Consider the following 14,598-nt stretch of genomic DNA (forward strand, 5'->3'; position numbering starts at 1 on the left):
GATACCTAAGACGGCTTTATTGCTTGATTCGAAAGCATAGTCTGAATGCTAAAACTCCAAGTCCCACAATGCACCTATGCAGTGTACGTCAATGTTAGCGGCGAACCAGTCAGCGGCAGGTAAACAAACCTGCGAGCCATACAAAGCGAATTACCCGTATGATAGTGTTATTTCATTTAATGATCGTGGCGACGGTGAAGACGTACTAAAGTCATATACGTCTGCTGTGCGACCGCTTCAATGGAACCAAAGCCGATGCTTTGCTTCAGATAAGCACTAAATGGGAAAGACGCTAACAACGCGTTGTGTGCAGGCAGCTGTCGACACTGACGCAGGATGCGCTGCAGCACAAAATGCATGTTTACATCCTTATTGTCACAGTAGAGCATCTGATCGCCAATTTCAGCTAGAGTGCTATTTAATTTAGCAGTCTCAAATGACAGTTACCAAACTGCAACATGGGACCCATCATCCAGGAGCGCGCAACATCCACGACACTGAAACGCGTCGTTTCCAAAGAGAAGATCCGGTTGAAAAACACTGAAAATAGCGGAGCAAACACCAGGTAGGCCTGATTTCGGTGCCTTTCGATTGAACTTAATGTCATATTGAGAGAGCCATGTCTTGTTTACACAGTTCAAAGAAAGGTAAGCAGATGAAGAAAGCCAGCCAAATGAAGAGCGGCCTGCCAGGACCGGGTCAGGATATAGACCACGCTGGAGCAGTGCAGAGGGTAAATGGGTGTCTAATATGCAGTACAGTTGTCCCTCAACATCTCGGAGCAAATTTCGCGGCTTCGTTCTATCACGGTTTTTCAACAATATGTCAATACGTCGCTGTGTTGTGGTTGAATATGGCCTATAGTCAAAACAATAGTGATGAACCCCTGCCATCACTTATTCTTCTTGTCCACATGTCTGGAAGACATTTCAACATGCAAGAGTCTTAGTTGTCTTAGATTATTTTCTCTAATTATATCTACTGTACAGAAATTTGTCATTGGAGTGGCCAAGGTGAGACCCATTACTCACAAAGAACCGGCAATAAGTTGATACCTGAAATCTCTAGATGGCCGTTGGGGTGGAGGGAATGTGACCGGGGGGGCCACGGCCACCACCAGCCACCCCACAGCTACGCTACTGACATTCGGGTCTGGAACCAATTAACTGTGATGAAGGGATTACTGTATGCATTACAATTCTCTTTTGTGTTGTGTTTGTGCAATTTGCTTGTATTATGAATAGGCAAGTACTAAAAGATGTATTTTATTTTTGTTCTCAGCCAAGGACTTCTGAGTTGAAAACTTGCAGCTCTCGGAATACAAGCAAACTCTCCAGGTATGTGTTGAGAAGGCTCTGTGTAGTGTACAGTAATCCTCATAAGCATTTCCCGTTTTTGTGTGTTTCTCACAGCCTGGCAGAAGAGCGAGATGTCAGACATGTGAACGTGCACAGACACGAGGAGAGGAGGACGTCCCACTGCAGCACCCAACTTCAGCAGAATCATCACAGGGGGATGGGTAAAAATCGGCAAGCCCTCTCTCTGCCCCTGTCCCCTATATCAGGACTACGACACATGCCAGAGCACCCGCTAACTCATTCCCCCACCCCCGTCCAAGAGGCCCTTCACGACCCTTACAAGGTTGATGACAGTGATAGTGCCAGTGACCTGTCGGACTCGGAGAGGCTGCCCGTGCTGCCATCACCTTGTACTCCCTGCACGCCGCCTCATTTAAATCTCAGAGCTGAGGTCATTAACTCCAACGACTTTCCACCAGACATCCCAGGACCGCATGAGAATGGTAGTGATGAAGACAAGAAGAGTGAGATGCCTACCAACTCTTATCCAGACTTTCTGCCTCCACCCTTCAACACCTGGAGCCTTAGACAGCTTGCAGTGTTTCTCAATACGGAGGGTCGTGGTGCTCCCAGGCCCAAGCCAGTCGGGCCTTTGGAGAGGTTCCTGGAGAGACTACTGCAGCTCGAGTGGCTCCAGATTCAAACAGTGCAAACAGAAAGCAGCCGTCCAGCTGGGAGACACGTGAGACCACAGGTCACTACAGGGCCCTTACCCAGACCTCACACAGCTCCATCATCACGGCTTAATTCCCCAAAAGGGGCGCGACACAGCCAGCGAGCCTTCCCATGTCTCATCAATCCGCCATCTCCTGTTTCTTTTGCCACCCAACACCAGCTCTCCCACCTGCCAGTTTGCCCACACTGTCACATTCGCTATCCACTGTGCAATGGGAGTTGTTCAGCCTATGCCTACCAGAGCCACTCACGTCTCAGCCCACTGCTCGAGCGAAGAACCCGACGGGGAGCGCCCATCAAGAGGAGTTGCAGCGAGACGCAAGAAGCTGCCAAAGAAGGTAGGAGCCAAGGAGCACAAGGTGGAGGTGGAGGTGGAGCCCAGATCCCAGTCAGTCCCTCAGCAGGAAGGAACCATCTCAGGCACATGGAGGCAGCAGGCAATGCCCGAAAGCAACCCCAGGAATCTGGAATGAAGTCAAATGGTAGAGGTCAGACAAGGAAGAGCCAAGTCAGAGCTAACGCTGGGACCGATGTGAAGAAGGATCCCAGTACCATCAAAGTGGTCGGAGCAGAGAAAACGGTTCCAGGGTCAAGTAAGAAAGAGGCCCTCGCCACAAAGAAATTAGAGAAGGACTGGCAGAGGACGGAAGCAGGAGGTCAGACATCTAAGACCACCATGAAAAGAGCTGCTAAAGATACACAGTCTCTCTCCAAGGCTCCACTTCGTGGCAAAACAAAAAATGCCCACTCTACTGCAAAGTAACGCTTCCAGGCCTATAATGCTTTCCTCTGTGATCACTTGGCAGTCTAGCTTGAACCTTAGCTTGCTTTCTGTGTAATACTAACATGTTATAATGTTTTGCTGCAGTCCAAATCACCTTCAAGAGTTTGAGCAGCTATGTAACAATATAACCACCAGGACTTCATAGCACAGTACATGAAACAGTAAGTTAACATCAGTGTTGCAACTGAGTAACACTGTGTACTCCCGAATCTGAATACAGTACTCAGCTTTATGCAAATGATCAAAGCTGCACAGCTTAGTTATTTCGTATGCTACCAATGTTGAAAAATTCAATAAAACTGGCATCGATTGGCCAGCTCTCATCTTGGTGACGGTTATCAGCAACTGTTTCCACCACTATGTACTATAATAGACATCACTCACTAGTAGAGGTCTTTTAATGTCTGTTTTCAGTGTTTTATTGTTCTCTTTTTTATTTGTATTATTTACGGTGCCTCACTTCGATCTTTAGTTCCTCATTTTTAAGATGTGTTCTTTTGAGTTCACTGCATCTTTGTCTGAGAAGCAGATTGATGACTAAATGGTAGCATGCTGCAGGAATGGGATTGTTTCAGATGTGCAATAGTTTTCAATTTTGTTCAAAAGGGCTTTTAGTGTATTGACAGTGTGGATTGTTGTCTATGAAAAATGAAATGTATTTTGCATAGAGCTGAGCTCTTGATGTAATTAAAGACAGTGTAATGTTTGCTATCAATATAAATGCATATTTTTCCAAATTTGATACATCGTAGTTATATACTTATGTATTTTGGTGGACCTGTATTCATCATTGTCATTATGTTTACATTGTCATACACATCAAAATATTAAGTAAAAGACAACAGAATGTCTACTTTGCTGTATCGTTGTGATTCAAAAGGGGATATGGTAATATGTACACACTGCTGGAACATTGCACTGTACACTTTAAGACTTAACATGTTTTACAATAGTGCATCCATGTGTTTTACCACATTTGCTTGAATCAAACTTCAAGGTGATATGCATAGAGATTGCACCTTATTAACTATCCAAGCCATGTGATGTAAACAAAGATGGTGGTTATTTTTCTTTAAAAGGTGAAAGTTAATAGTTGTTCGTCATAGAAAAAGTGTTCCATTGGCTGCTTATGTGAACAAATGAACAAACTTGGTGCAGTGCTTATAAGATATTTTATTACAAATATTAAGATTATATTAAGATATTCAGTTATTCAATTGCCAGAGTAAAGTATCTTGAGTCGACCATTAATTCTCAACTTGTGGGTCGTGACACAAAAATGGGTCGCAGGTATTTGCATGGGAAGAAAAATGTACTGCTTTTGTCTGTGCCATTCGCTTGCTATGCTATGTCGTGTTTATGGGTGACTGTTAAAGTTGACCGGGATGGCAAGGACACGGGGGAAGGTTACATGCTGTCCGTCCGACACATCCAGTAACTGAAGATATCTGCTGGAGATGTGTTACTGAGGCTTTGACGGTCGGTACCACAGCCAAACCAGCTGAGAACCACTGTTGGAGACTAGCTTTACAGAGTCAAAAGTATTCAAAATATGACCCAGCATGTAACCTACTTGCACACGACAGGGACTTTAATGCCCAATCTGCCATTTTGAGTTCTTTTGTAGCACATCAATCCGCCTGGGCTGGAAATTGTTTAAAAATGTGTTTTTCCCTGTCATTCATACATCCTGCAAAAAAAAAACATACAAAAGTATAACAGGCTGTATGATGGATTGATACATTGTGAAACAGTAAGCCTGAATACCTTACCTAAATGTGTGTTTGCTCTTAAACGTGAACAACCAAATACTTCTGGGTCAGCATCCTCTCTATAGACAGGCCCATCGTTCCACATGAGGTCATATCCACCCACCCTCTTCTCCTTCCCAGTCAACCTAAGGAGGTGCAACACTGTTGATGTGTGCAGTCTTGTCAATCTCCCATTCATAACTGTATAAAGCCTCAGTCACAACTGGTCATACGGGCTCCTAGGCCGGCTCCAGAAATTCAATGTCATGTCAATAAAAATCATACATCCGGTTGTGACCTGGTCTTTACATGGTATGGCCAAAGCAGACCATATCACATTAATGTAATGAATGCTAGAAATGCTTCTACTGCTTCATAAAAAGCCATTTACCTTCTTTCTATATCCACAATATTAACAGTATCTTCCAGTAATCTGTACTTCATGTCGTAATCCTCTTGACTACTGGGTGAAAGTGACGGAAAGGCATTGATTTCAATCAACCACCTGGAATAAGATGACAGGTGATGCCACTGGACAAATCATTAGTATTATCAAGCAGCAGTAAATTATAATGGAAAGTCAAGCGGCATGGAAAAAGGCATCTGAGTAAAAGGATGTTAGATATATGAATGTCAATGTGCAGATCATTACTGTTCATCGTAAACCAAGCCTTGTAAATGTTTGCTTTGTATTTAAACTCACGGTTTGAGGTTCTCATCCAGCATAATGTCATAGCCATAAAGTTCAAAGCAGCGTTTGTCATTTATAATGATATTCTGCACACTCTGTAGACTGCCGATGAAGATGTTATCCATCTGTTTGAACAGAGTTTCGACCATCTGCCTCCCGTGCTTTGCAGTTAGGTACATACGGAGCTTCTCGATCTTCCATTTACATCCCTATGTAGAGTCAAGCACACAAAGTGGGGGTAAAAAGCTGGTATGAAGATTTTGCTGATATTTGGTTACAGTAAAATGACTCACCTTTTCAGGATCATAGTCTGGAGCGGTTTTCTGAACAGCCACATTAGTGAGATGTACATCTGCAGGAAGACACTAAGGAAGGACACTAGGAACTTTGGATTCATGCATGATCAACATGAACAGGAGATGACCAGTATATTCAATTAAAACCTAAAAGCCACATAATTAACATAAACATACTGTATCAACATTTAATTTCAAGCTGAATAACTCCACAAAAAGGATACATTTGTCATCAATACAATTCAGGGAGAAACGTGCACTTGAGAGGCGTGCAAAGCCCTCACGATAAAGCCATGCCTTCAAGGGAAAATACTGAGCCACAATATTACATATTAGATGCCATACAATGTACAATTAAAATAGAATATTGACTTGACAAATGTCTTTACATACTGATGTTACCATCACATAGACCCTCAAATCGAATTTTCTGCCTGTGGAGACAAACCTGAATTAGTAAGTACTGGTTTACTTCTTCAAAAAAACACACCTTTATGTATTTCTGAGTCAGTAAGTTACCACCCAGCAGGTAGGGGTTCTCAATATAACGCTGTGCCACATAGCTTTCCACTTGACCTGCATCTCTCTGCTCCTCTGAGCGGGTGCCATCATGCTGAAGCACAAAGTTCTCAATGAGATGACATCATGTTTGTCTCTTCTTATTTAAATTTAAAATGAACTTTAAAATGAGCACCTTCCTCCAATCCATGATGTCTTTCAGTTTTTTAAAAAGGAAAATGCCCGCACCTTGAGATTTTGCAGCCTGTAAAAATTTACAAGAAATGCAGTTCCTTGTGAAGTGGTTTGGCCATTTATGCCGAGTACAGCTGAAAACAATATTGGGTCTCCCTTCTGGGATTCTGTGTTCCTTAGAGCATGAAAATGTAAAACATTAATTAAATTAGAATCCTGCAAAGTCACCTCTTCACCCCAAGGCACCGTGTACAATAGGGGTGCAACAGTACAGGTCACTCATGGTACGACCAGGACATTGTCTTTTTGATCACTGTTTCAGTTCCGTTTCTGTGCTTTTTGTGTGTGTGGCGATAACAAGGTTTTTTCTCACTAAATTCTGGCTTTGTTTTGCTTGTCAGCAAAAACACATTTTGCAGTATCACCAGTGTACTGAATCCTAGGGGTGCAACAGTATTAGAAGCTCAAATCCAAGTAGACCCTTGCTTTATTCTGAGTCTTTAACTTCGAATAAAGAATCTTTATAATATTACATTGGAGTCCATCTGTGATCAACTAACCGGCTTCATGATCCAGGTGCTGCCAGGGTTTCTTTTGAACTCCTCCACAAAGAGATGATACTCATTAGGCAGTGCAAAGCTGCAGGGGAAAAAATTACATTTGGAGCCCTCCGTGCAGCTGGCATCCCTTTCCAAAGTCCTTTTGTATCTTTTCAGGTTTTTCAACAGAAAGTCTTTGCGGGTCAGCTGAAACATAAAAAATACAATGCCAAATTTCATTGACAGCTAAACAGCGATCGGTGCTCAATGTCTTATATCTTGTGGATATGTCAGAGTCAGTCACTACCAGTCAAATAAGATACCTGTTGACATGAGCACTTTAAAGCTGTGCATTAGACAAGTAAGACATGTGTTCCCTCACCTCGTAATGATTGCGAAAGTGGTTGATCCTTACATGTTCCTCTATGTATGAATTATCAAAATTCTCCCTGAGCCAGCCCACTTCACACCAGTGGAAGTCCCATTCCCCATCACTGTGAGAAAAACAACAGACACATTAACAAACCACACTGATGCTTCCACAAAACGCCATGCTTACTCTTTGACTTCCACCCAGCCTGGCCTTTGTTTCAAGACATCTTGTATGGTACCAGGGAGGCCACATTTGTAATGCACAACACATCTCCCCTCCCTGGAAACACACCACTATGGTCAGATGCCATGTGTCCATCCTAAAAATAACTCTATAAAGAAAAAATTCAAACATTACCCACCATTTGTCTGTGGGCTTTCTACGATCATTCAAAGTTTTGCACACAGATGTCTGCAAATGTGGAAGGAAAAGATGTATCACTCGCAAAAACCATAACCAATGATAAAGATAATAACAATATATAAACTTAATTTGAAACTTAATAAAAACACAGGGTAGATGTGACATTAAATGAACATAATTGAAGTCATCTATCCTGTTTTGTTAACTGCGCTGCCACCCTCACCAGAACAGAACAATTTTGACTAAATAGAACAATACTTATTGTTTTACAACTTAAGGTTTCAGCAAGAAGTTATGAAAATCAATAATGCACGTAATAATAGTTGACTGGTAATATAGTAACGTTATTAAAAATGTAAAATGCAACCTGGCGACTTAAACTAAATATCATATTAAATGTAGCTAGTATGATGAGCTAACTGCTGTGTCATGTTTACGACAATAGTTGACAGTCAGTTATTGAAAATACATTGGAACAATACATTTTAAGACACAACAGTGGCTAATTTCAATAACTGTTCAATAAAACAACTACGTTTACATTCCAGTGACTCCCAACTTTGATAACTAGCGACGTTCGCTCATGACGTCGTTCATAATCATAGCTCTGCATGACATCAAATATCAGATTAAAGTTTACCTTATTCTTCGACAGTGACATTGATGTGATGGGATTTAATTATAAAACGTATGAAGCGTAAAGGAAAATTCACATTGCAGATGCGGTTGTCAAGGTAACAACGGCACAGTTGTCACACGCTACTTCCGGTAGTTCCTGGGAACTTCCGCTTTATCCGGAAACTATTTTAGAAAAAAATAGGATGCATTTAAAAATACAGCATACACAGTAGTCATCTTCTTGTGTTTCATGTCACCAAAAAGTGTGAACCTTAATCAATCTGACAAAATCATATTGTAGTTAATCAATCCGACAAAATCATATTGTAGTATTTTCAAATGTAACAAAATGTCCACATCCTTCATGCCTACACCAATACCAGTACTCATCGCGACACTGCTTGAGCGTAGAACACAAAGAAGCAAGAAAAGATGCAAGGTCAATCAGCCTAATGTGATTCATTTTATTCATCACATAAAGCAAACATACAGACGATTATGCTATTAATCCAATGATCATATTACATCCTCTTCTGGTATGTAAATGGCTTCAGAAGCCAACTGAGCTGGCTTCCCCTATCATTTGCACACCCTGCAAAAACAAAAAAAAAACATACTTTCGCTGTTAAGGAATGATGGCATATTTTTGTGCCATGGTTACCACATGGTAGAAACACTTCTGAAGCAAATGAGCGCCCTTACCCAAGTACGTGTTGGCTTTTAAACACGAACAGCCGAATATTTCTGGGTCAACATCCTCTCTATAAACAGGCCCATCATTCCACATGAGATCATATCCGCCCACCCTCTTCTCCTTCCCAGTCAACCTGTGGTGGTACAGCACTGTTAATGTCTGGAGAAAAAGACTGTTGGAATGTCATCACTTTCAAACTGGTCATTAGCTTTGTACAACATATTTATCATTATCTACAGTTATCTCTTATATAAGAATAATCATCTGTACCTTACCTATAATCTAGCTCTAGCATCATTTACCTTCCTTCCATATCCACTATATTTACAGTATCTTCCAGCAAGCTGTACTTCATATTGTAATCCTCTTGACTACTGGGTGCAAGTGATGGTGAGGCATTGACCTCAATCAACCACCTGCATGGAAATATGGACATATTGGGTGGCATCACTACAGAGATCAGATCATAATCTATGGAAAATAGTCATCAGTTCAGTACGGGTTGACAGGTAGAAAATGTATAAGATGTGAATATAAAAAAGAGACATGGCCGTTTACAGCAGGATCATTGACAATATGTCAGTTTGCCAAATCCATTGTTCATCATACTTTGCTCACTTCTGACACTATCAGTTTTACTACTTTGTTTTAGAACAAGCAGCAGTGTAATAAAAACAGGCCATGTTTGCTTGTCTCTGTGTGAGCATGTCTTCCTGTGCATACGCATGTACCTGTCTGTGCATGTATATTTGTACGTGTGTACATACATGCCTCAGTGAGCATCACTGAGTACAGATGCCGATGCAGTGCCGACACGCAAACACAGACGTGCTTTGTCGTCAAACTCACGGTTTGAGGTTCTCGTCCAGCATAATGTCATAGCCATAAAGTTCAAAGCAGTGTTTGTCATTTATAATGATCTTCTGCACACTCTGTAGACTGCTGATGAAGATGTTATCCATCTCTCTGAACAGATTTTCTACTGCCTGCCTTCCGTGCTTTGCAGTCAGATACCTACGGAGTTTCTGGATCTTCCATTTACATCCCTATGTAAATGCGGACACAAGCTTTTAGGTGGAAAAAACACGTTTTTTTCTACATGAACACAAAATGCTCACCTTTTCAGGATCATAGTCAGGAGCTGTTTTTTGAACAGCAACATTCGTGAGATGCACAACTGTAATGGGGCAATTAAGGATGATTTAGGAACTTCATGAATGCTCTGTGAACGAGCAGTATGTTAAAATTAAAACATGAGCAGCACACAATTAATTTAAACATGGATCCCAATACAAAGTTTCAAAAAGGATACACTTGTCATCAATACAATTCAGGGAGAAACGTGTGTTCGAGAGGCGTGCAAAGCCCTCACGATAAAGCCATGCCTTCAAGGGAAAATACTGAGCCACAATATTAGATATTAGATGCTATAAAGTGTTCAACTTATACAGGACCTATTATGCTAATTTTCAGCCCTTTGTATTGAGATGTGGACTCCTATAGAACAGCTCCACACGATAACCCGCACAGAAAGCTTTGTAGATCTTCCCAACTCTGCTATGATTGGTCACACTCCCAAGCACTCCGGAGTAGATCAGGACAACTGCTGCACCCCATTTTCTAATTTTGTCAGTGTAGGAGTTCATAATAAATGGATGAACCCCTTAGAGAGCTACTTGGATAGTAGCACCAGGTGAGGTGGAGCTCAGGAGAAGCCGGACGTGAGGGCGTGGCCTCCACCTCACCTGTCTAAGGAGCAGCACTCATTGTCGGACACACATTGTAAGAGCTGGTGCCATGCAGCTCAGAAGCCGGACGTGAGGGTGCCACGTTTACTTAAGTGCAGACAATCTTGGCACAACATCTGTAGTGGAAATGTGGTCATTACACATTTAGCGTGGGACTACCTGTGTGGTTAAAAACATTCAGGTAGACCCACCAATTGAGGTGAAAAAGAAATCAATGAGCTTGAAATTTGCATGCATGTATGCATGCTGGTAAGATGTTCCCTGTATGCACACTCTATAATGCTACACAGAGAACTGCTTACTTACACAAAATAAACACACGGCTACTGCAGCTGACCTGGGAGCAGAACAGGCGTACCCAGGCTGCCCATATAAGGAAGTATAGCACACTGACATCACAGGGAGCCTGTGTTGGAAAAAAAACTCTGAAACTGAGCGTTCAGAGCCAGACCAAACTTCTTTCAGGGCTCACTTCCAAATGAGCAAACCTCATTATCTTATCTGTTTAACACAAGAATACAACATTATAACAACAATTATAGCTCAGAAAAGTGGGAAAAGCATAATAGGTCCCCTTTAAATAGAATACTGACTTCATAAATGTATTTACATACCGATGTTACCATCACATAGACCCTTAGATCAAACTTCCTGCCTACGGAGACAGAATCTCAATTAGCAATGCAATATTGCTTTACTTTTTCTATTAAACGTGTATTTCTGAGTCAATGAATTACCACCAAGCAGGTACGGGTTCTCAATATAGCGCTGCGCCACATAGCTTTCCACTTGGGCAGCATCTTTCTGCTCCTCTGAGCGGGTGCCATCATGCTGAAGCACAAAGTTCTCAATCATATGGTATCCTGTGCATATGTTCTTATTTAAAATGAACACACATAACCTTCCTCCAATCCATGATGTCTTTCAGTTTTTTAAAAAGGAAGATGCCTGCGCCTTGAGATTTTGCAGCCTGTAAAAACATACGAGGGATCAGTTTTTCCTGATGCGGTCGGAGTGAATTCAATCTGTGATCCGCTAACCGGCTTCATGATCCAGGTGCTGCCAGGGTTTCTTTTGAACTCCTCCACGAAGAGATGATACTCATTCGGCAGTGCGAAGGTGCATGGGAAGAAATCACATTTTGAACCTTCCATAAAGCTGGCCTCCCTTTCTAGATTTTTTTTGTATCGTTTTAGGTTTTTCAACATGAAGTCTTTACGAGTCAGCTGAATCACAAAAACACACAAAACCATAAATCTATGATTTTAACTGCAAATTGAAGGGATAAAATTAAGCTTGACACCTCACCTCATAATGGTTGCGAAAGTGGTTAACTCTTACGTGTTCCTCCATAAATAAATTCTCCCTGAGCCAGCCCACACCGCACCAATGGAAGTCCCATTCACCATCACTGTAAGACACAATGATCCCACAACCTTGGCACAGAAGCTGATGTGTTGTGGTGTTAGAACGACCATTTAAAGGCCACTCACTCTTTGACTTCAATCCAACCTGGTCTTTGTCTCAAAACATCCTGTATGGGGCCGGGTTGGCTGCATTTGTAGCGCACAACACATCTTCCCTCCCTGGGGGGAAAAAACGTTTCACAGAATCTGTTTTTGCAGCCAATTTAAAAACACAAATTAGTTGTTGTCAGCATGTTCCAAACATAGGCCTTTGGGCTGGTCGACACTTCTAACACTTAACAACAATTAAGAACTTGCTAGCAATTCATTCATTCATTCATTTTCTACCGCTTATCCTCACGAGGGTCGTGGGGGGTGCTGGAGCCTATCCCAGCTGTCTTCAGGCGAGAGGCGGGGTACACCCTGGACTAGTAGCCAGCCAATCACAGGGCACATATAGACAAACAACCATTCACACTCACATTCATACCTATGGACAATTTGGAGTGGCCAATTAACCTAGCATGTTTTCAGAATGTGGGAGGAACTTACCAACAATTATTTTTCTTAATTTTACCTCGCAACCTAGTAACATGGCTTATTAGATAGCTTGACACAGTTTAAAGGCTCAAATGTATAATTTGACATGGTCTTCATGAATTACCTAAGACAATTTGTGGAGTTGCCAGCTGTGAGTCATCCTAGCTAGCCAATCAAAGACATGCCCACAAACATCTAAGTCACGTGACAACTTACGTCATATTGTGGGAAAAGTCGGTGTTTCTTCGGGAGACGACCCTTTAAAGACGCCGTTTCAAAGAAACAGAATAATGTCGTGTCTGAATGCCGCCGTGCAGTGTAAACCTTAAAAACGATACAGGTCACGACCAGCACTTGAAAGCATCATATTTGTATGACGGCCCACTCGTAGCCACGCGCATTTGAAAGTATTACGCAATTTTAGCGCTTTCATGTTTTGATTTCAATAAAGTTTTGAGAAACAGGACACATAGGTTTTCACGACAACATTTATTTTGTTCTTTATTAACTCGGGAATTGCAAGGAAACAAGTATATACATATACTTGGTAGTAACGTTAAGCCTCCAGGCTCCAGCACACCCGCCACTCTAGCGAGGATAAGCGGCAGATGGATGCTTTAAATTAAGGCGTTTTCTGCTGACTGCTTATCTTATATGTCATGGGACACATAAGAACATGTCTGTTCTTATCATCTGTGCAATCTGTCAATACAGACTACTTCTGTGTAATACTTTGTTTTGAGTGTGTTCTATGTTCGTTTTATTATGATTTATATGGCATTTTCACTCAAACAGGCACAGCCTTTTGAATCTCCTTGTACATTGTGCAATGACAGTAAAAAGTATTCTATTTTATTCCTGTGTTCTTTGCCCGCGTCCTTTCGAGAGTTTGGCGTGGGGTGGCGTGGGGTGGAGACACGAGCAGCTGGTTCCATCATCCAACCATTCATCCATTCCACAATGTCACATTTTACTGATAATGCTGTATCGCATTGTGACCACTGGGTGGCAGTGTTGAGGTTATTGGACAGTCTTCTTTTATATTAAAAGGGTTTTCTTCCAGTTGATGCCTCAGAGTGCTTATTCCTTCAGCAAATAGTGTAATATATAATGTATAATAATTATAATAATAATAATAATAATTTTTATTTGTATAGCACTTTTCTAGAAACTCAAGACACTTTGTATACATTTAAATGCAAATTACACACCAGTTTGGGAAAGACATTCAGAAAATTTTATTAGACATTTCATTAAAAGAATCCAACTTGAAAAGCAGTTTTAAAAAGGTGGGTTTTGACAAGGCTTTGAAAGATTTTGGCAGCTATTCGGAAGTGTGACCAACCACCGAAGAGTGGTTGTGCTTGCAGGTGGAATAAATTAAAACAGAAAGAGTTTGCGGGAAGCAGGAAATCCAAATAATTACAGCTGGAATATGTCAAGATTCTGGAAGATTTGGAAAGCCTTCTGTGCTGGTTGTTGTGGTACTTGGGTGTTCTATCAGAGTCTACAAGTCAGTACAAGGGGCCTAAAATGAGCGTAATAGGTCACCTTTGACTGCACAGTTTCCTGATCTTGATGGCCATCATTGTGTCATTCATCCACGGCTGTCACCTCATGTTGCAGTATGATAATGCACGGCTATGATGCACGGACCTGTATAGCAACTGAGGCACAGTCAAATTCACATCACTGCCAATATTGTAATATTTTGTCTGTTTAGCCGCAAGAGAGAGCAACAGCAAGCCGTGCCCTCTCAGGGACCTCTGGCCTCGCAAAAGTCCCCACAGACACATTCCAACAGCTTCCACTCTTCTGGGAAGAAGAGTGGAAGCTGTTATTGCTGCAAAGGTCACACCGAGGCCATATTTTCTTCCTTTTCCTCTTGCCTGTCAGTGTATAACTCAAAATACAGTACAATGGAATGTGCTACGGCAATAAAGTCCATATATCTGCCTACACATGAGGATACGTGTCGTGATCCTGCCACACAGTAGGTCATCACCTCATTCCTTAGTGCAGAGCATGTTCCAATTAATGCTTGCACTTGGAACTGCGAGTGGAGATTC

General features: G+C 41.8%; 3 protein-coding genes across 10 annotated transcripts; 1 reads left to right on the forward strand and 2 right to left on the reverse strand.

Annotated features, from left to right (window-relative positions):
- Nucleotides 1-83: 83 nt before the first annotated feature.
- On the forward strand, nt 84-4,869 carry fam217ba (family with sequence similarity 217 member Ba). Its single transcript, XM_058085009.1, has 4 exons — nt 84-565; nt 637-733; nt 1,282-1,337; nt 1,413-4,869. The coding sequence occupies exons 1-4, from the start codon at nt 459-461 to the stop codon at nt 2,794-2,796; spliced, it is 1,644 nt and encodes a 547-aa protein (XP_057940992.1). The 5' UTR covers nt 84-458; the 3' UTR covers nt 2,797-4,869.
- Nucleotides 3,754-8,273, reverse strand: LOC131137278 (probable tubulin polyglutamylase TTLL9). Of its 7 annotated transcripts, XM_058085011.1 has the most exons (14): nt 8,164-8,273; nt 7,522-7,571; nt 7,347-7,439; nt 7,170-7,281; nt 6,809-6,994; nt 6,250-6,318; nt 6,075-6,168; nt 5,949-5,989; nt 5,780-5,867; nt 5,553-5,611; nt 5,272-5,468; nt 4,960-5,073; nt 4,590-4,714; nt 3,754-4,507 (listed from the first exon to the last, which is right to left on the reverse strand). In XM_058085011.1, exons 1-14 carry the CDS (start codon nt 8,182-8,184, stop codon nt 4,449-4,451), a joined length of 1,308 nt encoding a protein of 435 aa, XP_057940994.1. In that variant the 5' UTR covers nt 8,185-8,273; the 3' UTR covers nt 3,754-4,448. The 7 variants fall into 7 exon arrangements, with proteins under 7 accessions (XP_057940994.1, XP_057940999.1, XP_057940996.1 ...); XM_058085016.1 differs by lacking the exon at nt 4,960-5,073; XM_058085013.1 differs by having other exon boundaries at nt 3,754-4,714; nt 4,960-5,028.
- Nucleotides 8,274-8,589: 316 nt separating this feature from the next.
- Nucleotides 8,590-12,874, reverse strand: LOC131137145 (probable tubulin polyglutamylase TTLL9). Of its 2 annotated transcripts, none has more exons than XM_058084742.1 (13): nt 12,746-12,874; nt 12,077-12,169; nt 11,892-11,994; nt 11,624-11,809; nt 11,485-11,553; nt 11,321-11,414; nt 11,198-11,238; nt 10,148-10,235; nt 9,954-10,012; nt 9,685-9,881; nt 9,138-9,251; nt 8,844-8,968; nt 8,590-8,733 (listed from the first exon to the last, which is right to left on the reverse strand). In XM_058084742.1, exons 1-13 carry the CDS (start codon nt 12,748-12,750, stop codon nt 8,663-8,665), a joined length of 1,245 nt encoding a protein of 414 aa, XP_057940725.1. In that variant the 5' UTR covers nt 12,751-12,874; the 3' UTR covers nt 8,590-8,662. The 2 variants fall into 2 exon arrangements, with proteins under 2 accessions (XP_057940725.1, XP_057940726.1); XM_058084743.1 differs by lacking the exon at nt 12,746-12,874 and adding an exon at nt 12,542-12,650.
- Nucleotides 12,875-14,598: the final 1,724 nt, after the last annotated feature.

Source organism: Doryrhamphus excisus, chromosome 10 (assembly GCF_030265055.1).
Source record: "Doryrhamphus excisus isolate RoL2022-K1 chromosome 10, RoL_Dexc_1.0, whole genome shotgun sequence".
Classification (NCBI taxonomy): Eukaryota; Metazoa; Chordata; class Actinopteri; order Syngnathiformes; family Syngnathidae; genus Doryrhamphus; species Doryrhamphus excisus.

What these genes read in the sequence shown, in the direction of transcription:
- fam217ba (XM_058085009.1), top strand. Translation starts at nt 459, where the DNA reads ATGGGACCCATCATCCAGGAGCGCGCAACATCCACGACACTGAAACGC. An exon ending in AATAGCGGAGCAAACACCAG is followed by an intron (nt 566 to 636) that starts GTAGGCCTGATT and finishes TTGTTTACACAG; the next exon opens with TTCAAAGAAAGGTAAGCAGA. An exon ending in ACGCTGGAGCAGTGCAGAGG is followed by an intron (nt 734 to 1,281) that starts GTAAATGGGTGT and finishes TTTTGTTCTCAG; the next exon opens with CCAAGGACTTCTGAGTTGAA.
- LOC131137278 (XM_058085010.1), bottom strand. Translation starts at nt 8,184, where the DNA reads ATGTCACTGTCGAAGAATAAG. An exon ending in GGCTGGGTGGAAGTCAAAGA is followed by an intron (nt 7,282 to 7,346) that starts GTAAGCATGGCG and finishes TTTTTCTCACAG; the next exon opens with TGATGGGGAATGGGACTTCC. An exon ending in CAGACTATGATCCTGAAAAG is followed by an intron (nt 5,469 to 5,552) that starts GTGAGTCATTTT and finishes GACTCTACATAG; the next exon opens with GGATGTAAATGGAAGATCGA.
- LOC131137145 (XM_058084742.1), bottom strand. An exon ending in ACTTTCGCAACCATTATGAG is followed by an intron (nt 11,810 to 11,891) that starts GTGAGGTGTCAA and finishes TTTGTGATTCAG; the next exon opens with CTGACTCGTAAAGACTTCAT. An exon ending in ACATCATGGATTGGAGGAAG is followed by an intron (nt 11,415 to 11,484) that starts GTTATGTGTGTT and finishes TTTGTGCTTCAG; the next exon opens with CATGATGGCACCCGCTCAGA.